At 53.9% G+C, this 21,902-nt stretch overlaps 3 protein-coding genes across 5 annotated transcripts in view; 2 read left to right on the top strand and 1 right to left on the bottom strand.

The window, feature by feature from the left end:
• The window catches only part of NT5C2 (5'-nucleotidase, cytosolic II), a 63,290-nt gene extending 56,575 nt beyond the window's left edge, over window positions 1-6,715 (bottom strand). The window contains exon 1 of one of the 3 annotated variants that reach the window (XM_055720135.1): window positions 6,628-6,715. The gene's annotated coding sequence lies outside the window, so the exon portion shown is untranslated. Of the gene's footprint in view, window positions 1-1,939; window positions 1,964-6,627 lie in introns of those variants that run through there. The other 2 variants (XM_055720136.1, XM_027802515.2) reach the window with 2 other exon arrangements.
• LOC114015346 (uncharacterized) lies at window positions 2,110-10,546 on the top strand. The gene is made up of 3 exons (XM_055720141.1): window positions 2,110-6,269; window positions 9,206-9,308; window positions 10,066-10,546. The coding sequence occupies exons 1-3, from the start codon at window positions 5,803-5,805 to the stop codon at window positions 10,258-10,260; spliced, it is 765 nt and encodes a 254-aa protein (XP_055576116.1). The 5' UTR covers window positions 2,110-5,802; the 3' UTR covers window positions 10,261-10,546.
• A 2,041-nt stretch (window positions 10,547-12,587) lies between these two features.
• Window positions 12,588-19,291, top strand: INA (internexin neuronal intermediate filament protein alpha). Its single transcript, XM_055720137.1, has 3 exons — window positions 12,588-13,615; window positions 17,156-17,280; window positions 17,852-19,291. Exons 1-3 carry the CDS (start codon window positions 12,668-12,670, stop codon window positions 18,123-18,125), a joined length of 1,347 nt encoding a protein of 448 aa, XP_055576112.1. The 5' UTR covers window positions 12,588-12,667; the 3' UTR covers window positions 18,126-19,291.
• The last annotated feature ends 2,611 nt before the right edge of the window (window positions 19,292-21,902 follow it).

Genomic DNA, 21,902 nt, shown 5'->3' with positions numbered 1-21,902 from the left:
AGACACAAAACAGGCACTGCCTTGCTGACCTGCCCTTAAACATCACTAGTGCACCGACTGATGCTTGCGACATGAAGCGGAAAATGAAATCTGACTCCTGCCTCAGTTTCCAGACAGCAGAACTAACAGATGATTTACCAGTCTGGCTTGCTTCTATGTTAAATTCCTCTTTCCAGCTTCACTCAGCCACTTGTATTCAACGATGGGAATACAGGAACTGAACTGGAAAAGCAGCTTCCAGGGTCAGCCTCAAGCTAACTGGTGCTCAGAACACCTGCAATTTATGTTCAGCTGAACAGTTTTTTCTTTAGGGAATGAACACATCCCGACCTAAAAGCATACAGAGAGAATAACATTATACAATTGGAACTGAACAAGCAACGAAAAAGAAACAACTATGCAGCTATTACGGATATCTGTTCTTAAAAGGTCTCAGTGAATACTGCACAGGGTGCCAGAAAGGACATGATTTAACCAGGACTTGAAGCCCTAAATCTTGCAGCCCTTTCCTGTGACTTCAAAGGCCACTTATGTCTTTGCATAGTCTTGAAATGGAATTGCTTTGTAATATCCAAAAAGGCGACTTGGAGAGATTAGAAAGAAACATTAGAAACACCTTTGCCAACATGTTCAGCTCTTCCTTTGAGGGGGAAAAAAAAAAAAAGGTCTCTCAGCTAAAGATGGAGAATGCAAAAGAAATCAAGATCTACCAAGATTATTTATTTTTAATTGCAACTGGTTCTGTTTATTAACTTTCAAAATTACCTAAGCAGCCTGTCATTTACTAGAACTTATTCTTAGATGTTATTATTGGTAATTGCTGTGTTATGATTACAAAGCACTGGCATAAATCTCACTCAGCACCTCTTTGGGTTTCTGAGGTCAGAATATTCACATGCCCTTCTCTGACCCCATGTTCCTAATTATTCGCCATGCATGCCTGTGTGCAACTCATCACCAACTGTAACAACCCAAACACCAGCTGAATTCAGCTGGTCTGGAGATTTTGGTATGCTTTATGCTAAAGCATTGGTCTGCAGTCTTTTGAATTTACCTTCCTTTCTAGGTTACTTTAGAAGCCAACAAGAAAGTTTCTCTTGTTATGTACTACGCACTACAACTGATGCAAATGCCAAGAGGAGCGTGGTCCAAGTAGTAAAGTATGAGTTGATTCCCACCCACAGCTACCATTCTCCAAAGGAGATGAGGAATACCGATTTCAGCAGCAAACACTGCCTGAACAGCTAAACGCTTCCTCCCAAGCCCAGCACGCCACCGGGATGCAGCTGTTGCTACCGCAGCAGTGCGGGCAGCAGCTCGCACCAGAAAGGGGCAACCCACCCAGAAGGTCCCACAGGCCAGACCTGGCCACCACAACTGCCAAAGCTGGACCACCCCAGCTGGAAAGTATTTTGGGGAAGTGTACCTTCCTGCAGGGTTCAGCGAGAATTTGCTTCCTGAAAATCTAGCAAGAATGTATCTGGGTTTACGTATTATGCCAATGTTAACAGGCAGAACTACAAGGCCTGGGTCAAAGCCAGCTAATCCAAAGGCCTGTTCTTAAGTAAACAGTGGAAAACCACTTTACTTCAGAGCCTCCCACAGAAACCCGTACAGGAAATCTCTGTTTTACCCTTTCCTCTGAACCAATTGTGCCAAGCAAGGTTAAATGATAATCCTGTAGTAAGCGTATATGCAAAATAGTAAGCTTTGTTTGAAAATATCTGGAATGCAGCTGGGAGCTGTGAATACTCTGTATCTAAATTAAGCTCAGTTTGGATCATATTATGACTTCAATGACTTGTTTTTAAATAAATCGCTTGTGGTGAAAAGAACCAGAGTGGTAGTTTTGGAGACAGCAACTCTTATTTACAGGACAAGTAGAACACAAGCAGTTCCAGAGTACATTGTGCCCACAGATCTGTTTCTACTAACTTACTTCACTTTGGAGCCACCTTCAAATCTCAAAAGAATCACATCTCCTTGGGCCTCCCTTTCTTCTTCCATCCACCTACAGAAGTTCTGCCCACACATCCTTTAATTTAAAAAGATAAAACAACAGGTTGCTCCTGTCCCGGCATAATTTCTATAGGTATCTCACTACTGTGACTCCTGCTCTCCACATTTAAACAGGCTCACACCTTTGCAGAATTTGAAGCAGTTTTATCTGGTATGATGCACTTGGTAAGAAGCCACTTGTTTTCATGTTTACATGTCGAGAGAAGGTAGCATGCAGATAATCACAGTGGCATTTCCAACCTCCCCAGTTTAGTCAGAACTTTGTCTCTAACGAAACTACCAAAAAAGGGCTGGCTGTGCTGGTAAATCTCACAGCAGGTATTCATGCCCAGAGGGTGGTAAACTAAGGTCACCAGCAAGCAACAAGTTTAGCCTCTAGCATCCTGTACCAGACTTGAAAAAGGGATAGGACTAAGAGGGCTGGCACTCAGCCATTCACTACTCTTAAATTTGGCAGCCCAACTGTCCAGGAAGTAAAAGCAAATCTGCTTTTGACCTTACAGTAAGGTGCACGCTGTCACACAGTCAGGTAGTATTTAAGATTCGACACAGACTGCTGTGGTTTTTTTGAGCTGAATTGCTCAGGCCCCCTTGATCTCATGCTGTCATATAAAAAATCAGTTTCTTCTAATATAGTTTCATACAGGCAGGTCTCCAAAGCACCCCTTTAGCCCTGCAAACACATGCATGAGACATAATGACTATGCTTATGTAGGCAGGTTTAGATTATCAGTTGCATACAGTGGCTACCTTGAATACCTACGCAATTTTTTCCAGATGTTGCTTAAGGTCTATTTACCCTACGTGAAGTTCTATTTATTGTACATGCTGGACTCTCTCTGTGGTTGTGTTAAGAAAGCAGACTCATATTATACATGCTCTCTATGTAGAGTACACAGTCCAAGGTTTTAGGAACCATTCCAGTTAAGGAGTCACAATGACTAAAAAGCAAAACACAGCTCACTGCTACGAGCATCATAACCATGACACATAAAAATAATTTCTTTAGTAGCAAAACCCAGACGTTTTAGAATAGGAAATATTTATATGAATGTGCACTTTGAAGATACTCAAAGAATAAGATATGCTTCAGCAGAGAACAGCCAACTTTTGAAGACTCAAAGACTGTGGCCATTTCAAATACCATTTCAAATTATATTCATGCTGCTGACACTATAAATAAAATTTAAAAAGTAGATGCAGTACAGACAATAAGTGAAGAATTCCCACGCGCTGACTTGGTAACATATCTCATCCCAAACACATCCCGAAGAGCTAGACAAGGCTTCCACTCCCAGGCACATTCTGTTCAGTTTTCTGTCCTATTATTCTCACTGCTAAAGAAGCCACAGCTGTTTTATATCAGGACACCCAGTGTTCATGAGCCACCCCGAGGCAAGGACATGGCATAGAGCAGGCACTGCGAGCTCATCCCAAGGTACATCACTCAGGCTGTCCTCTGCTGACATATAGCACTGTCCTCAGTTTCCCTCGGAGTAGAGCTGAAGTGCCTTGCTCTCTTCATGGGTTTACGCTGGATGGCATAGAGTATTTCTTATCCTGAGGCAATTAGTTACTGAGGTGTTCTTTCACAGGAGTGAAGACAAGGCATGGCCCTGCCAAACAGCAAGCCAGTTCCTATGACAACTTTCCACTGCAGCCTGGCTGGAGACCATTAATTCACCTTCCCCAGGCCAAGCAGCTTCTACGTGGTAATGTTATTTGGTTCATCACAGACCTCTGTAGGATTTTCACCAGTGGCCAAGCAACGGCAGGTTGCATGGTACTGAACCACCCAGATGCCACAGCACTCCCCAATTTCAAATTCCTACAAAAGAATGGGTTCGCTGAATGTGACTGCGTGACCCTGCTTCTGTCTCTTGGCCAGGATTTTCAGGGCAGAGCTGCAGTCGGCCTTTCTTCCTGCATCTCCTTGCAAGTCAGTATCTACAATTTCTGTAGGATTCAAAGGTTGCAGATCATCTCAGTTTGTCCTGGAGCACCACAATCCTACTCTGCAGCCAGCCCGGGGCCCTCCCCAGATAACAGCTCGTGCTGCAAGCTAACTAATCATCTGTCAGTTTTAACCGAAGCATTATTTTATTAAGATGAACTGCAAATAACAGGTATGATGTGAGCAAATAAAACTATCTGCTTTTTCAATAAGCATCAGTTAAACATCGTATTCTAATAACTTGCTTCCCTTTTACTTTGGACACAAAAATACTATACTAGTGTATTTTTAAAGGAAATAAAACACGCCTTTCAATGTTTCCTTGAAGAGTACAATACCACAGCATTTACCAGTAAACACTACACAAAGGTTTCTATTTTTTCAAAAACAATCATTCCCCTGGAAATTAAAAAAAAGTCTAGGATAAATATTTCTAGTGGTTAAAGGAAGGGTCTGTCAACTTTCAATTCAAGCTATATTAGGAATCAAATATGACATGGAGTAACAATTCAAGGGGGATTTATTATTATTACTATAATAATAATAGTAATAACAATATTATTTAATAATAATAATAATAATGCCTACAAACTGGAAATTTGCCTGGGAAAATTTCAGCTTGCATCTGATTTTTGCTAGCGTATATCCTAGAAACAGTGTATAACACTAATGCTACCAATGCAAATATACTAACAGGCTGTTAATTTCAAACCTCAGCTGAAAACATTTCTCCCATTCTTACAGTTTTTCTCCCCATTTATCTCCGCAATTGTACTTAATTCAATGGAGCATTTTAAATGTAATTCAGTGGCGCATTTTGCCATACAATTTGTTTGAATGACACTATACAGAGTAAAGGTTGTATTGTACTATATAATGAAACTACGTCTATGCTTGAACAAACTCCAACTGCTGTTAATCAAACCAGCAAGTTCCTGAATGATCTTTTGGACTCTGGACTAATGGCAATAGACTATTTTAAACAGCAGTTCTACTCTAAAATATGTTTAGGTTGACACAGGCTGACAAGGACTGTGACAGACTTCCAGAGCTAAGCTGATCGGTTTGCAAGTAAAGCACCAGGGTTTTTCCCTCACTGCTAGAACTACAAATTCAGCATGCGAACCGAAGATCAAAACGTAGTTTTGAGTTTCGTTTCTGGTTTTCAATAAAACCATGTAGGACCTAAAAGGACCTGAAAATCTGAAGATTAACTAGTGACCAGCTGGTATATGGATTAACACAATATATTTCAGTCAGTGCCAGGATATTGTTCTACACTGACACAGGGAACCATGTGGATAGGTAAGGGTGAGACGTTTCTAAGTGACTACTTAGAAAGCATTTTGCAGTCTTTGAGGTTCAAATGATAAGTCTTCCAGAGCTAAAAAAAAAAATTAATCTTTTAAAACATAACTGGTTATGCTTTGGGAGGAATGTTCTCAGGACCACGTCAAAGAAGATCCTTAGTATCCAGCTTGGCAGCCTTTAGAAACACTACCATGGGAATAAACTCGAGGGTTTCATAATCTCAGTTAGTTCCAGGAATTTTTAAAACTGCCTGTGCTACAAGAAACAGTACTGCCCTATTAAGTCATCTAGTCTATCAGAAACCGGTGTGGGCTTGTTTCCGCCATACATTTTGCAACATCATTTTTGGCACAAAAGGGGGGATTAAAAACAAAAAAGCATAAGCAAAACGTAAGCAAAGCAGTTTTGCGCTGGCTTTTTTAGTTTATTTGGTGCCTCGCTCCTGGCTTTAGGTTATCAGCTCGAGCCTCATACCGCCGGACTGCCAAGAGCAACTCAAACGGAACAGAGCGGTGACAATGAACCCTCGCCCTGATGCAAGGCTGTCCGGGAAGCGCTCTGCCCGGAGCCGGGACCGGGCTCGTTTTCCCCAGCGAAGAGGATCGATGGCCTCCGCCCAGGTCTCCGCCGGGGTGGCGGCTACCGCGGGGGTAGGCTGCGGGCTGGAAGGCGCCGCCGGGACCCTCCGGCCCACGTGGGGCGGAAGGCGGAAACGCACCCGGCGGTGCCGGCCCCGGCCCCGGCCCCAGCCCCCCCCCGAGCGCCTGCCCCGGGGCACCGGCTCCTCACGCCGCGCCTCGGCCGGCTGGCAGGGACAGCGCTCCCCGGCCGGGCCGCCCTGCCCCGGGGAGCGGGCAGCTCCGGGGCGCCCCCCGCCGGGCGGGGGCAGCCTGCGGCGGGGAGCGGGCAGCCCGGCGCCCTGCCTGGGGGCGCGGGGGGTCACCCGCCGGGGACGGGAGAGGGGCCCCGTACGGGACAGGCTGAGGTAACCGCGGGGCCGCCCTGCCTGGGACGGCGCGGGGAGGCAGCGGCGGCCGGGCACGGGAGAGGGGCGGCCGGGCGCGCGGGGAGCGGCCCCCGTCGGCATGCCCCCGCCGGCATCCCCTCACCGGCAGGAGGGGAAGTGCCGCCGGCGGGCACCGGGCTCCGCTCGCTGCCCCTCCCCGCCTCAGCCCCGGCCGCCGCGGCGGACGGAGCCCCCCCTCCCCGGGGCGCGCGCCTGAGGGGAGCGGGGAGGGGGCGCTCCCCCCAACGGTCCCCCTCAACGGTCCCCGCCACGCGCCCGGCGCGCGCACGCGCACCCGCACGCGCGCACTGCCCCCGCGCGCCCGGGCCGCTCTCACCTCCTGCCGCGCTCGGAAGAACTCCCCGCACACTGCCGCAGCGCCGAGGCGGCCGCACTGCGCAGGCGCCGCCCGCGGCCCGCCCCTCCCGGCGGCAGGGACCGGGGAGAGTGTGCGAGCCCGGCGCTCGGCCGCAGAGCGGCCGCGGCAGGGAGCGGCGGCAATGTGCCAACCCGCGGAACGGCCGCACGAAGCCTCAGCGGCCCCCCCCGGGGCCCGCCGTCCCTCCGGCCAAAACCGCCGGGGCTGCACCCCGGGCCCTGCCCTCCCGGCCTTGCGCCTCCCCGGCCCTGCCCTCCCGCCTGCCTGAGCCCCCCCGGTTCTGTCGGCTGGCCTCAGTGCCGTGCAGGCTGAAGGAGGCAAAGCTTTGGTTACAACAATGCATGAATTGTTTGATTTTGGGGGAAGCGCGTCTGCGGCGCGGGCTGGGGTTCGGGGGTTCGGGGTGCACCCCATTCGCTGGGAGAAGGGTGGCGAGGAGGTCCGAGGAGTGGGTGGCACAGGGGTGATGGCTGGGGGCTTGGGGGACACCAGCCGCAGCGGCAGGAGGAGGGGGGTCCTGCCTGCCTGTCCCGAGCAAAGGTCTACAGCCACCAGTGAGCAGGAGCCTGCGGCCCTCATGTCTGCAGGCATGGCGGCCCGGGCTGGAAAGCTTCAGGGGATGGTTGTGCAAAGCCAAAACACTGCTGTTCCCAACTGTACCACGCTGGGCCAGCACCGCCCCAAAAAGTGCCAGGCAAAACCAACCCTTCCCGGCAAAATGAACCTCCTTTTTTCTGCCCATTTCTCCTGATCTTGGAGGGCTGGAAACGGCCGCAGCCCCCGTGGGGTCCTGGCCACCTCGGGGTGGTGCCACCAGCAACGAGAGTGGCCGCCGTCCACCTGCCACAGCTCATCCCTGGGCCGGGTGGCTGCCAAACCGCCAGCACCCGGGTCCGGCCTCCCTTCCCGTGCCTCGGCAGTGGCCAGAGGCTGGGAATGCCTCCCCTCCTCGGGCAGTGGCCTTTCTGGCCCCTCTGCCACAGTCCTTCCTTTGTCTCCCCAAGGATGCTTCCCTCGGCTTTCCCTATTGCCCTCTGCTCTGCTCTGGGCAATGAGGCACTGGAACCACCCTCCACGGCACAGGGACATGCCATCAGACAGGGCTTTGCCAGCCCAGGCACATGTGGCCCATGTGGCCTTGCTCCATCACCTTGCCAAGGGGAAGCACCCAGCAGCACCAGTCTTTAAAACACACCATTAGTTCTGGCCAAAGCAAAGCCCATTTTCAGCGCCGAGCTCAGCCTGCACGTCCCAATATCACAGCACCTACGCCGGGCATCCAAGCAAGGAGTTTCACTTGGAGATGCATCCACTTGTATCTGGGAGCTCGTTTCCATGTACCTTCATGTCAGGGTCCTGACTGTCTGCATGCCTGTGCACCTTCCCAACACAACCCCAGAAGGTGCACTGAAACCAACAAGGATGACTAGAAGTGTGAAACAGCTTTTCTTTGAAGGAAAACTCAATAGACAAAAATCCTTCAGCCTAGGAAAGAGATTGAGGGGGGTGAGGCAGAGACCTGCAAAATCCTGCATGGGGAGGTGGGGGGGAGATCCATGTCCAGCATTTCCACTGTGTTCCACAAGCCAGGGGCATGGAATGAAATTAGCTTGGCAGCGGCTCTGACCTGCAAACAAAGATGATGTTTTCTCATACAGTACATTATCAGACTGTGGATTGCAGAGCACAGTGGCATCCAGGACGTGAACTTGCACTGATTAGATAAGGGCCAGCTAACAGAGCGATGTGACTGCTGAGCAGGTGGGCCAGAGCCACAGACAGCCTGAACCACAGAAGTTATACCAGGGAAGCACAAATCTGTCACAGTCAGAAACAAACCCCTGAGTTAGAGGAATCCAGTACAGCCATTTTGCTATTTTTGTTAGTGTTTTTGTGTGTGTGCAATTCAGCAAATATATCCTTCTTTATATGTGTTTATCACATATGTTTTCTCCCTCATTTTGCTGCCTTTACCCCCACAGCTCTCCCTCCTGCAGGGGGTCAGACCCACCTGTGCTGCAGATCTGGCAGCAGCCCCACGGGAGACACTTGGATCTGTCTTTTTCCCACTGCCGGCAGGTATTTCCCTCTTATGCAGCTTCTGTGGTGAAGCCGGGTGGTGAAACACCTACCCAGAACATTAGTCTAATGGGGTGTGCTGGAAATGGGCCAGAAGGTGTGTATCCCATTGCTGTGTGCGCGTGGCTCAGAGGACGGCTTTTTCCTCTGAATCACAAGCCTGGGCAGATTGCAGCTCGGGAGGTAAATTGTTTAATGAGTCTTGTCAGCAGGCAGCTGCTGTACAGAAAGGATCATGGAGTTTTAAGGAGTAGTCCTGCTGTCTCACACACAAAGGCTTGATTTTTGAAGCAACTGTGAGGTATGGAATGGTCCTGCGCAATTTAATCCCTGATACAACCCACTGGGGTTCAGTAGTGTACAAATCTTGGCTATGGGACCATTCCTCTTTGCTTTTTCTCTCTGTTTTCTAGCCTTATAAAGTTTCTCCTGACGCTGTGTGTGTGTGTCCCAACAGAGATCCATGTGCTACTCAGGCATCAAGGTTTCCTGAGGCTGACAGCCCAGACACAGCCCTGGTTTCAGTTTGTGCCCACTTCCAGCTTTCCATCTCATTTCAGGTCTGACAGCTTGTCTCCAGCCTCTGGCCTTAGAATGTAATGTAATGGGATGGGGTGTGATGGGATGGGGTGGGATGGGATGGAATGGAATAGAATGGAGTGGAATGGAATGGAATGGAATGGAATGGAATGGAATGGAATGGAATGGAATGGAATGGAATGGAATGGAATAGAATAGAATAGAATAGAATAGAATAGAATAGAATAGAATAGAATAGAATAGAATAGAATAGAATAGAATAGAATAGAATAGAATAGAATAGAATAGAATAGAATAGAATAGAATAGAATTGAATTTAATTGAATTTAATTGAATTTAATTGAATTTAATTGAATTTGGGGAAATTGGGGAATTTGGGTCTGGGTCTTTCAAGGACTTCACTCCAGTCTGCTGGGACATGGCTCTCTTCTCCAGAGTGCAGCTGCACTGCAGCTTTCCCTTTCACTGGGAGGGCTGTACAGCTCTCAGGTTTGTTGGCCAAGGCAGGCCCCAAGAGTTGGGTCAGGAGCTCAAGGGGTTTGCAAGGGAATTGCATTTGGGTGCCAGCTACCTGAGGTGGGGGTCCTGCTGCAGCTGCCTGGAACATGGGAGCACCCCCAGAACTGGCAATTCATGCTGGGGTGGATCCCAAGATCTTGGCCACCCTTTGCTCCTCTGAAAGAAGCAGCCTTCCAGCAAGCTGGAGCCACATCCTTGCTCTGCAGAACACCAGCACTTACCATCGTTTATTGACTCCAACTCCTTGTGCTCTTTCAGCTACAAGGTCCTAGCAGTCACACCAGCTGGCTCAGGTCCCACCTGTTCACGCAGTCTCCTCCTGTCTGTGTAGAAAGACTCCAGAACACCTCAACCTATTGGGAGGCAATGGAATTCAATCCCAGGCTCTTTACTCATGGACCTCAGCAGTCCCTGCAGACGCCCTTGCATTTCTTCTGCTGGAGGAGGTTGTGACACTCCTAGTGCCCCTGTTTGACTACATATGTACAGCAATGCTCACACAGCACAAGTGAGGAGGCCAGGGTAAGCTGCATTCCACATTTCCAAGACAAAAGAGAACCAGAGAAGCCTCTATCATCAGTAAGAAGCATCAGAGCAAAGTCATCAAAACAATGCCACACACATAACTAAGGAGAGCTGGAAACTTCTCAGTTATCTGATCAGTTATTTCCAGTAGCAGAAACCTGACTTAGGATCCTGTAATGCAAAGCAACAGATATCGAGGAAGTGGTAAAACATGCTTGTGTGTGAGGAGTAATGTGAAAGACCTGAAAAAAAACCCAGACCAAGGAGGGGATTTCTGCATCAGCAGTGTGAGCCAGGCAGCCCGGGCCAGGCATCGCGCCCCAGGGCCAGGGTGTCTGGGAGCCCCAGCCTGCTCTGCCATTGAAACACAAGCTGCTTGAGTGATCTAAGTGTTGTAACCTCACCATCCCTGACCTAAAATGAGCTTCAGAAAAACTGAGTTCTTCCAGGAAAACTACCTGCAAGTAGGCTGGAGTCCTGGAAAAACCAGGCACAAGCCAGGTCTCTCACCCAAGTGTGCACATAGCTCATCTCTTCCCTCTGTCCGCAATGACCAACACTCCTCACTCCTCCTATGCCTGGTGGGACAGATAATATGGGACTAAGGTGGGGCATACACATGTGTGTGTTGATCCTGTCTCAAATTCCTGACTGCATGCGTAGGACCAGACTGCTCCTGCAGTGTGGGGCAGTGCTCTGCTAGGGCTGGGCTCACCTTACTCCCAAGTGAAAGGGATGTTTTCCCCATGGAAATGCCATTCCCCCAGGGAATTCCCATCCAAGCACGGCTGCAGGGATATGGGGTCCTGTGCACTCCAGCCAGGGTTGCTTCCATGCTTGCAGGGCCTCCTCTGCAGCCACTGTTATGATTAACTTCTGATCCCAAGGAGATGTGAACCCCAGCACCACCTGTCCCCATTTGGCTGGTCCCTTTGAAAAGCCACAGCTTTTTTAGGAGTCACACCTTGCTCCAATGCCAGCCTTGGCTTGCTCGTCCTCCCTGCTCATCTGCTGCACCCCATCATGCTGTCCCCTAGTCACCTGTGAGGAGAAACAAGGACAAGTAAAGGAGTAAAGGAACTGGGCATCAGTGCAGAGGTCAGTGGCAAGAGATGTATAGCAGGAGACAGGATCTGGCTGCACATTTAATCACATTCCTCACATCTGGATCACAGTTTTTTAAGCTGTTTTTCCATGTCACAGCTACATTTTGTGCTGCTGCTCCCAGAGGTCAGACACTTACCACTGGTCTCTTGGCAGGTCGTGCCCAGGGTGCCATGTTCCTGGACAGGGCACTTGTCTTGGAAGGGGGTGTAGGTGTCCCCTTGTTCCCATCAGCTCTGCAGTCCTGGGTTCTCTCAGCAAACCCCTGCCAGTGGGAAGGCCCAGCATGCTTGTGTGGACAGGAGAGAAACTGAAGAGGCTCGTTCAGTTCCTGGCAAACAACCTGGAGGCAAAATCCAAAATCCTCCCCCATGCGTCCCCTGTGGCATACCTGGACTGGCAATGAGACTCTGCCCTGGGCACCCCCTCCTCCAGGCACGTCCCTGCACCCCAACTGTCCACAGCCCCATCCATTGGAGACCCCACACTGCCGTAGGCACCTGCGTCCCCGCCACAGGCGAGGGGCTGGGACCAACCCCCCCGGACACCTTCACCCCAGGCGTGGGCACACAGCACGGGTTCATTTTAGCATCAGTGGGGACGGCTGGGGATACCCCCAGGAGGAGCGATTTGTGTGTGCATGTCTGTGCAACTGTGTGCCTGCCTGCCTTTTTGTCTCTGTGTGTCTGCCTGACTCTGTCTCTCCACCTGCCCATTTCTGCCTGCTTCCTTCTGCCTGCCTGCCTCTCCTCGCCTGTGCATCTGTCTGCGTGAGCATCTGCACCTCTCTGCACGGCTGCTCGTCCCTTTGTCCGTCTGGCTCTGAGCATCTCTATGTGTGTGTCTCACTGTGCATGTCCTTGCCTGTGCGCCCGTCTGTCTCGGTGTGCGTGTGACCTTGTCCACCTGCCCGTGTGCGTCCGTGTGCGTGTCCGTCCGTCCCCACATGCAGACGCATCCCCCTGTCCCGCCCCGCGCCCCGCCCGCCGCCGCAGACCTTCAGCACCGCGGCGCACGGACAGCTCCCGCCGCCGCCTGCCGCGCCGGCCCGGGGGCCCGCGCTCCGCACCGCGCTCCGCACCGCCCCGCACCGCCCCGCACCGCTCCGCACCGCTCCGCACCGAACCGCCCCGCCCGAGCGCCACGCCCCGCGCCCGCTCCGCACCGCGCAGAGCCCCGCCCCGCCGTACATAAGAGCCGCCGCTGCCGCCGCCGGTCCCGCTCCGCCGCCATGAACTACAGCGCGGAGCCGGCCGCGCTGGCCGCCTCCTACCGCCACCTCTTCGCGGAGGCCCCGCGGCGCTCCGAGGGGGCGGCGGGCCGGCGGGCGCGCCCGGGCGCGGAGCCGGGGCCGGGGCGGGAGCGCAGCGCCGAGCCGCGGCGGACGAGGGCCAGCGAGAAGGAGCAGCTGCAGGGCCTCAACGAGCGCTTCGCCGGCTACATCGAGCGGGTGCGGGCGCTGGAGGAGCGGAACCGGGCGCTGGCGGCGGAGCTGGCTGCGCTGCGGCAGCGGTCGGCCGAGCCGCGCCGGCTGGGCCAGTTGCTGGGCGGGGAGCTGCGCGCCCTGCGCGCCCGCCTGGAGGAGGCGCACGGCGAGCGGGCGCAGGCAGCGCTGGAGCGGGCGCGCCTGGCCGAGGAGACGCAGCGGCTGCGGGCGCGCTGCGAGGAGGAGGCGCGGGGCCGCGCCGAGGCGGAGCAGGCGCTGCGCTCCCGGCAGCAGGCGGCCGAGGGGGCCGCCCGCGCCCGCGCCGACCTGGAGCGGCGGGCGGCGGCGCTGCGGGAGGAGCTGGCGGCGCTGCGCAGCGCCCACGCCGAGCAGCTGGCGCAGCTGGGCGCCGCGCTCCGCGCCGCCGCGCCCCCGGCCCCGGCCACGGCCCCGGCGGGGCGGCCCGACCTGGCGGCGGCGCTGCGGGAGCTGCGCGCCCAGTACGAGGCGCTGGCGGCCCGCAACCTGCAGGCGGCCGAGGACTGGTACCGCGCCCGCTGCGCCCGCCTCCACGAGCGGGCGGCTCGCAGCCAGGAGGCCGTCCGCGCCAGCCGCCGGGAGGCCGGCGAGTGCCGCCGCCAGCTCCAGGCCCGCCTGGCGGAGATGGAGAGCCTGCGCGGCGCCCACCAGTCCCTGGAGAGGCAGCTGCAGGAGCTGGAGGAGCGGCACAGCGCCGAGGCCGCCGGCTTGCAGGTGAGCCGGGCGGTGCCGGGAACCGTCCCCATCCCCGCCCCGCGCGGGGTCCCCTGCCCCGGGCAGTGCCGGGCGGCTCCGCTCCCCCCCGTCGCTCGGTGCCCTGCGGCTCCGGGAGTCCTCAGCCCGCGCGGTCTGCCCCGGCGCTCGGCGCCGCCGTCCCAGCCGCCTGCCCCCGCACTGTGCAGCAACCGGGCACCGGCGTCCCACGCGATGGCACCGGCTCTGAGCAGCACCGTCACCTCCGACCCAGCGCTCCCCCTCCCCTGGCCCTGTGCAGCGCTGAGCACCGCCGCTGCACGCAAAACCCTGCAGCGCAGCTCTAGCCTCCGCAGCGGCCCCTCCCACGGCTCGGTGCAGCGCTGGACACCCCCGCTGGGTGCTGCACGGTGCCCCCCCCCCCCCGCTCCCGCACCGTGCTGTCCGCACTGTATGCGACACTCCCCCACGCACACCTCCAGCGCTACACAGCACCAGCCTCCTTTTGCCTTGTGCGGTGCCCACCCGTGCGGGGGCAGTGCCCCCCCAGCACTGCGCAGCGCCAGGCATCCTCCCCGCAGCCTTCCTCCCACTCCGGCACAGGGCAACACATCCTGCCTCACTAGGGCATCGCCTGCTGCCTTCACCCCTTATCCATGGCCAGAGCTCCAGAGGGCAGGTTTTCTGGGGGACAGGCAGGGCCAGGACACTCCCTCCCCACCCCCTTCCCCCATGGGACATCCCCGCACATGGAAGCACTGTTTGGGGCATCGCCCCATCCCTGCCCTGTCCCTTAAGGGTCAGCTCCAAAACTGCCCACACAGTCCTTGACGTCGTGAGGCAATTCCTCGAAGCTGTCTGCCCAGGCTTGGCCCCTTGCCCTGTGGCCTGGCTCTTGGCACCTGCGCTGCAGAAATTTGAGCTCTGCGAACGTTAAGCCTGAATTTGCAGCCAGATCCCAGCATCTTTTATGTCTGTGGAAAGACTCACAAGGGGCAGACGCTGAGCGCTCTGTATCTCTTATTCCTTTACTGCAGTATTACCACATTTTCTTGCTACAGGGAAACGTTCATGATTTTTAATGAAATAAATCCTGAGATTGTTCTGTTACATGGCTATTAAATGATCTGTGGTTTCTAAACCAAGCCGTTCCCTTCTAAATACTGAAACAACTGCCTTGCATTATACCTGAAGGATGCTGTTATTTCACACCCAAGTAATAATGCCATGTCATTTTCAAGGCCACATTTTGCCAGACCCTCTAGAACTTGCGACTGTAGCTCCACGCTGCTTCAATTTTCCTGAATAGTTGAGGACTTCTTCAATAAATGTTGTGGAAATAGGCAACGTGCAATATTTCCTGTAGTGGGTAAAAGGATTACACAGAGTAATCTTCTTAAATAGTCTTGATGTCATGTGAAAAGAGGGATTCTGGAAACAACCTGTCAATTGGGAAGAAAAAAAAATAATGCAACTGGATTAAACAGCACCATAATTGAAATTGCTTTAGCAACAGCACAGCAGCATTTTCCTGCATGGCCCTTAGGATCTGCTTTAAGTGGGGTAATACTTAAGAGTCCTTTGAGCAATGTGCATGTGTAGCAGCTAAACAATTTCCCTAGCTACAACTGGTGGAAAAGGATGGAAGTCTGTTTAAAAAGATAATATTGGTATTGTTCGAGCTTTTAAAATGTTCCTATAGACTGCTAAAGCAGGGGCATGCCTTTATATTTTTAGGCTATCCAGTCATATGCACCAGTATGTGAGAGCTTTCCATTAGGGGATAGATTTGCCATGGTGTGAGGAGGGGGTTTTATTCAACCAGCTGGTAGAGCTGCAGTGTGGAAGAGAGGTACAGGCAAGGTAACAAGGATAACCCATTTTTAAAGAGCATTTTGTTCATGCAGACTGGAGGCAGAGGGAAAGGGGCTGAAGGCAAAGAGGGTCAGAGCAGCAAGAGTGGGGCTGCGCTGGGGTAGGGTCTCCTTCCTGTCACGGCTCCTCGGTGCAGCAGCAGTCTGGCTGCATCAGAGCAGAGGTTTTAATCTGTTGTGCAGCAGGTCAGTGGACAACCTGGGGCTTTTCAGTTGATGCCCCAATGGTCTCCTTGAACCCTTTCCCATTGCCCAATCCCACCTCAGAGCACAGCTCCATGCAGCAATCTTGCTGCAGGAGATGGTCAGGGCAGCACAGGCCAAGGCAGAGACCCCGAGGATGGCCCATAAATGTCCTGCAAGGTGGGATGTGTCCAGCTAACTTGACAGTGACACATGCCCTGCCACATTGCAGGATGAGCTGGCACTGCTTTTCCAAGGAATTTGACTTTGCTTTGCTCAGACTGGGCTCACTGCAGCACAGCTCCCTGCTCCTTGGGCAGCTCCAGGTCTTGCAGCTCACTGTGCCCAAGGAAGAATATACTTGACACAAAGGAAAGGACAGGATGGGAATGAGGATGGGGATGAGGACAGGGACAGGACGGGGATGGTGTGGCAGGACAGAGTTCATTCGCTGGAACAGAAGAGCTGGAAGTAATCACAAAGGCCTGGCTGTGGGAGGGGGTGCGGGAGAGCAGACATTGGCAGTGGCCATTGCAGGGCTTTGCAGGCAGGGATGCACCATCACTTAAATGCAAACTGCTTACTCATTCCTGCTCCAAATCACGCTCCTCCGGTGGCACAGCGGGGTGGCTGGCTGCATGTGGGAGAAAACCAGGCTGCTTAATTTCTGGTGAAAAAAACCCCAGAAGCCACAACAAAAAGGTTACTTCCCTTTGTTAGCAGGAGATCTGGCCTCAGACTCCAGCTAGAGCTGGCTGTAACAGCCATGGCAGGGCAAAGCTTATGGGAAGGATGCTAGAAGGATGTTGCCATCCAGCTGAGCACCCTGGCTCTTGCAGGGCAAGCCCCTCACTCTGTAACCCCCACAGATCCCTGTATTCAGAGCCCCCCACCCTGGGGCTCTGAGCCATTTTCTGAGGAAGGTGTCAGACTTCCCCTCATGGAGCCGGCTCTTCTCTCCTGCCCTGGCAGCACCACCTCTCCTTGCACCACCCAGCTGCGTGTCCCGGCTCCTCTTGAGCCCCTCCAGATGCATACTGCAGCCCTTCTCCAGGCACCTGCTCCAGATGTGGGCTGCTGCAGCACTGGCTGCTCTCACTTGTCCCGCTGAGCCACTGCCCCTGCTTTGACAATGTTTGAGCCCCAAATTTCCCTTCCCTCTGCAGCAATCTGCCTCATCCCTTGTGGGACTGGGGGCTCCACCACTGTGTGCTGTTTGCCCCCACCATGTCTCACAGACCCTGCTGCAGATGGGAAACCATGTAAATCCATCAGTGTTCAAAGCCTCCCCCCACCACACACACTCACAAGGCATGCCCAGTGCTCTGCCTGCTTCTTCATCCCTGTTCACATGAGACATCATGGTCCCAAGCTCCTGGTGGGATATGCCATCATGGACCAGTCGCCCATTACATCTTCCCTGTTTTCATGATGGGCAGAGCAGAAAACCTGTGGGAGAGGCCCCTGCTCCGAAACACAGCCCTGAGCACGCTTGTCTTTGCAGGACACCATCGGGCAGCTGGAAGATGATCTGCGAAACACCAAAAACGAGATGGCTCGGCACTTGAGGGAGTACCAAGACCTGCTTAATGTCAAGATGGCCCTTGATATCGAGATAGCTGCCTACAGGTAATGCTGCTCTCACCCTGCTCTGCCTGGCCACATCCCAAGCCTAGTTTCCTGACCCCACTGGGCTGGGTTATTTTCAAGGGCCCAGAAAATGCCTGGGTACACACTCGAGGAGCAACACCATCATGTTGCTCATCTCCCCTGCATGGACCTGCTGTGCTCCTGCCTGGGGAGCAGCCATGGCTTCATGTCCCCTAGGTGTCCCAGGGGCAGTGTTTTGTAATGGGGACAGCTGGGGTTGGAAACTTGTCTCTCTTGCAGAGTCAAAGTAGATGCATAAGGTGAAGTCCCTCTGGTTCGGGGTTTTATTTTCCTGATGTTTCTGGGGGGAGAGGAGGGAGCCGGTCTCACGTACCCCATATTTCAAGGTGTTCCAAAACTGATTGACCAAAGCATATCATTTTGAATCAGCTTCATGGTGCAGTGTGACCTGAGCCAGTGTCCACCACAGGCTGGTGTGATGGCCTGAAGTGGTTGGACTTGCCCGCAGGTTACAGCATGCCCTCAGGTTTTGCAGATGTTTCACGTGAGATGTCTGAGACTAACCTCTTCCCTTGTGATGTGCTTGCAGGAAGCTGCTGGAGGGAGAGGAGACCCTCTTCAGCATGGGAAGCGTCGGCCTTTCAGCGCCCAATCCCGTCCCCAACCCCACTTACTCCTTCCAGCCAAAAAGCTTTAGTTCCTCTACTCTGTCCTTCAAAGAGGAGGAGCAAGGAGAGGTTATTAAAGTGACCTCTAAAATAACATCCAGAAGGGCTGATATGATTGAGGGTACCATAACCTCTGTCAAGAAAAGAGGGAGATTAAACCTGCATGAAGGAATTGTCACGAATGCAAAAATGTAATGGTCAGGACCCCATCTGTTTTACATTTGAGGGGGAACAGTCTCCACTCGGCCTTTAAATTGCCCTTCCAGGCACAAAGCCGCACTGGACTTACGGGAAGCCCCCCTTAGAAACACACAGCCCCCTGGGGATACCGACCCAGGGCCAGCTTCCTCACAGGTTCTGCCATGCGGAGGCCGAGCTTGGCACATTGCTCCCCTTTAAATGGGGCAGAGGCATGGGCAGGTAGCTATAGGTGCATGTTGGTTGTCGTTGTGGTGGCACAGTGGACTCATAGCACCCACCATCCCTTCCCCCCTCCGCCCGAAGCCGGCGAGGGGGAGCTGGCTGGGACCACTGCTCAGCCAGCTCTCTGGGGAGGGGGGGTGAGGAAAACAACATGTCTACTATAACTATTTTCAAGGCTACAGACCTTCATCTACTATCTAAATCCACGTATAGCTAAACTCTTCCCCACTCAAGCTGTAGCCACCTACTTTTAGTCCCAGAAGCACAGAAATAGCCATACTGGACTGTAACCACACCTGATGTCTGGTCTATGAGCCACTTGCATTTTAAACTATAAGGAATGTTCCTATTTTTTGTCCTGACAACTCTGTCTGGTTTTCAGCAGCATCGGTCCAGCCAGGCACACAGGGCTTGCTAGCAGCGGGCGCAGGGCAAGGGACCGGTGCACAGGAGCTGAAGGCACCACCACGCTGTGGGGTGCAGCACTTCGGTGTTGCTGGCTCCAGAAGGTTGGGGTCTGCAGGGCCCCTCGTTTGGCTGCACAGTTGTCACGTGAAAACCCCACACTCACATTAGCACCATGCCTCAGCCAGTGCTGGGAAGCTGCAGGACTCACGAACACCAGCCCACAAAGCATCCTTGTCTCCGCTCTAACTGTTCCAACGTGTGCCAAATTTGATATAGGATTTACAACCATAGGTTTCCTTCAATGCCTTAAAATTGCCAGCGATCGCTTTTGCAAGAGCCGGAGACTCCGCGTGTGTGTGTGTGTTGCGTGTCAGTGCCCTGGCAAGGTTATCATCACAAGACCTTACTGCCCTCGCGGTGGTGCCAGAGTAGTTCCTGGAACCAGCAAAATGTTTGCTTGCACTCTTTCTTCTTCTATTGTAAGGCACAAGTTAATAATTAAAAAAAAAGACATAGTTATGTGGATCAAACCGAGCTGTTTTGTCTTCTTTGCTGCTGCTTCACCTCGGGAACACATCCTGCAGCCAGTTCGGTCCCCAACAGTCCCTCTGGTCCCCTGCAAAGGGCTTGGTGTTGGGGTGCACCTGCCAAACTCTGCTGCTGGGGCCGCAAGGGAAGGCTGGTCCCACCAACGGCAGTGGAGCGTGTCTGGGTCTCACCCCCAGGTGCCTGTTGTGGTGGCCCTGCTTTGTAGAGGAGTTCATGGCCAGCTGGCTGGGGGAACCAGGTCTCCCACGGCCGAGTGTATCATTTGCCCAGAAAATGGACTCTGAGTCTTTGATTTGCATCACCCCCCTGACACCTCTGTCCCAAGATACCTGCCATTTCTGCTGCACCCTGTCTGCACGCCCAGGGGTTAAAAATAGCCTCTTTGCCTTCACAAGTGAAAATAAAGCAATGTACCCGATAGCAGATGGAAGAAGTGAAGGCATACCCACCTCCCAGGTAAACCCAGCAAAGGTGCCCACAGAGCTGGCGTCACCGGTGCTGGCTTACATTTGGAAGATGCCCATGCTCTGCCCGAGGTGTGCCAGTAGAGGGGCAAACGGGAGGGCAGCGGGGTGCGGAAAGGGCACGGGCAGGCTTCCCACTGGGCGGCCCTGCCGGCGGTATGCTGTCCTATTGCCTTCCTATTCCTGTCTCGTCATGCCACGCCATGGCAGCCTGCATCAGAGCCCCAGGGACACGGTGTGAACCATCACAGGCTTCTCTGCTAGCGCTGCAGGCCAGGAGTAGTGCAGCCACTTCCCTCAACCTGGCCACAGCGATGACCTCAGTGACAATGCCGTGGTGAGCTGCTCGCTGTGGGGTGACGCAGCCCTCGGGAGCAGTCCTGCAGGCGGGCAAGGCAAAGGGCACTTTTTGGAGGCAGGGGAGGGGGCTCAGGGCACGGCTGGGGCCATGCATCCCACCAGGAGCCTCCAGAAACACAATGCAGAGCGACTCAGGCCATCCAGGCAGAGCTTGGAGGAGGGCAGCACCTGCAGAGTTAAGTCCAGGGCACCGGCACATAAAGCAAGGACCAACCAACCTCCAAATAGCTCTCGGCTCAGCTCTCAGTTCAGAAATGCAAACACACAGCAGTTCTTCCGAACCATAGGGGGAATAAAAGGCAGACGTGACTGTGCAGCTAATGTAATGTATTCTGAACCTCAAATACCCCCCAGCACTGCTTGCTTGCTGTCCCTAGAGTCTAAGCAGACTGACCTGTTCTTTGTCTCCAACACAAGCCTCCGTTGGGATTCCCGCTGGCTCAGCCGGCTGGATGCTAGCAATGAAGCTGGGAATTTTACTTCGGCGATACCAATGTGGAGCAGCTGCCGTTGTGGAGGAAGGCAGCAGAGCTGGGGGGAGGACAAGGCGCTGCTTCAGAAAATGGCTGCTTTGCAAGGGCCACCTCCAGAGGTTTCCTGCATCTCTGGAGCTCTGCAGCATTTTGGTGCTGTCTTACGATGTTAAGCTCCAGCGGTGGTAGAGAGGCAGCAGGCAGGGAAAGGACCTGCATGTTTAGGATACACCAGAAATAATTAGGCTGGATTTTAGATCACCTTATAGTTTTGACAGCCCCTCTGCTGGGGTCTGTTCCTGTGATCTTACAGGATCCGAGATGCCAAGCCTTAATTACCCTGATAGCAGCGACTGACCAGCCCTACACATGCTCTCCCATGACTGAGGATGAGCAAGACCCCTTGCCGGAGGGGGACACACCGCTTTCCTGAAGGACAGGGACCAACCACAGGTGCTGTGCAGCAATGGAAGAGCTCCCAAGGCGGGCCAGGGCCACCCCCAGCTCTGCAGCAGCCTCCCAGCTACACATGGCCAGCTTCTGGCCGCAACGCCTGTGCTATGGGACCCTGGCACCCCAGTGCAGATGCAGCCCCTGGGGACAGCTTGCTCCAGGCATTTCCCAGGGCTCAGCCCATTCTGGTTGCAGGATCAGAGAAGGGGCTTCTTAGTGCCAAACTGAAGCACACGGAGCCCCCCCTGCCTGTGGGCCCCAGGTGGCTGCTGCTGCGGGGTGGGAAGGCTGAACCCTTCATCGAACATGTGGGGACACGTGGCACTTTCTTACCCTCCGGGAGGCCCGTGCCCACACACTCCTCATCTTTAGAACAAGGACAGCAGAGAGGGACAGGCCCGGCTGGGCACGTTACCAACACTGACCTCCAGCTACCTTCAACCAGGCCTCCTTTTCTATTGCTGTCCCCTCCAGGGTGACTCCTTTCACCTGCCTGCTTATATGCACCAGGCTTCCACAGCGGAGCACTGAGCTGGAACCGGGCAGTAAAGCCTCCTTTGTGGTCCCACCTTTCTTACTGGGTTAAACACCAAGGCTACCAGAAGAAAGGAGAGTCACACTGCAGATGCTTAAAGATTTATACCACTGCAGAACCTCGACCTCCCAGATAAAAGGCAGCCGCATGCACAGGCTGCACCACTAATGACCAGCCTGGCTGAGCACAGCGCTCGGCTGGAGCTCAGGGGGAAAGGGAGAGTTTGCCACCTTTGGGAAAGGCAGCTCTGGAGGACCACAAGGAAGTCATAAGGTTATGTAGGATGAAGGTTAGGGAGATGAAAGCC

The sequence above is a fragment of the Falco cherrug genome, chromosome 9 (genome assembly GCF_023634085.1).
Source record: "Falco cherrug isolate bFalChe1 chromosome 9, bFalChe1.pri, whole genome shotgun sequence".
NCBI lineage: Eukaryota > Metazoa > Chordata > Aves > Falconiformes > Falconidae > Falco > Falco cherrug.
The sequence above is the reverse complement of the archived record's forward strand: the minus strand, read 5'-3'. Positions and strand labels throughout refer to the sequence as shown.

Excerpts from the sequence above, each read along its gene's own strand:
- LOC114015346 (XM_055720141.1), top strand. The coding sequence starts at position 5,803 with ATGAACCCTCGCCCTGATGCAAGGCTGTCCGGGAAGCGCTCTGCCCGG. Across the intron at positions 6,270-9,205 it reads CCCGTACGGGACAGGCTGAG|AGATCCATGTGCTACTCAGG; the intron begins GTAACCGCGGGG and ends GTGTCCCAACAG. Across the intron at positions 9,309-10,065 it reads AGCTTTCCATCTCATTTCAG|CTACAAGGTCCTAGCAGTCA; the intron begins GTCTGACAGCTT and ends GTGCTCTTTCAG.
- INA (XM_055720137.1), top strand. The coding sequence starts at position 12,668 with ATGAACTACAGCGCGGAGCCGGCCGCGCTGGCCGCCTCCTACCGCCAC. Across the intron at positions 13,616-17,155 it reads CCGAGGCCGCCGGCTTGCAG|GACACCATCGGGCAGCTGGA; the intron begins GTGAGCCGGGCG and ends TTGTCTTTGCAG. Across the intron at positions 17,281-17,851 it reads ATCGAGATAGCTGCCTACAG|GAAGCTGCTGGAGGGAGAGG; the intron begins GTAATGCTGCTC and ends ATGTGCTTGCAG.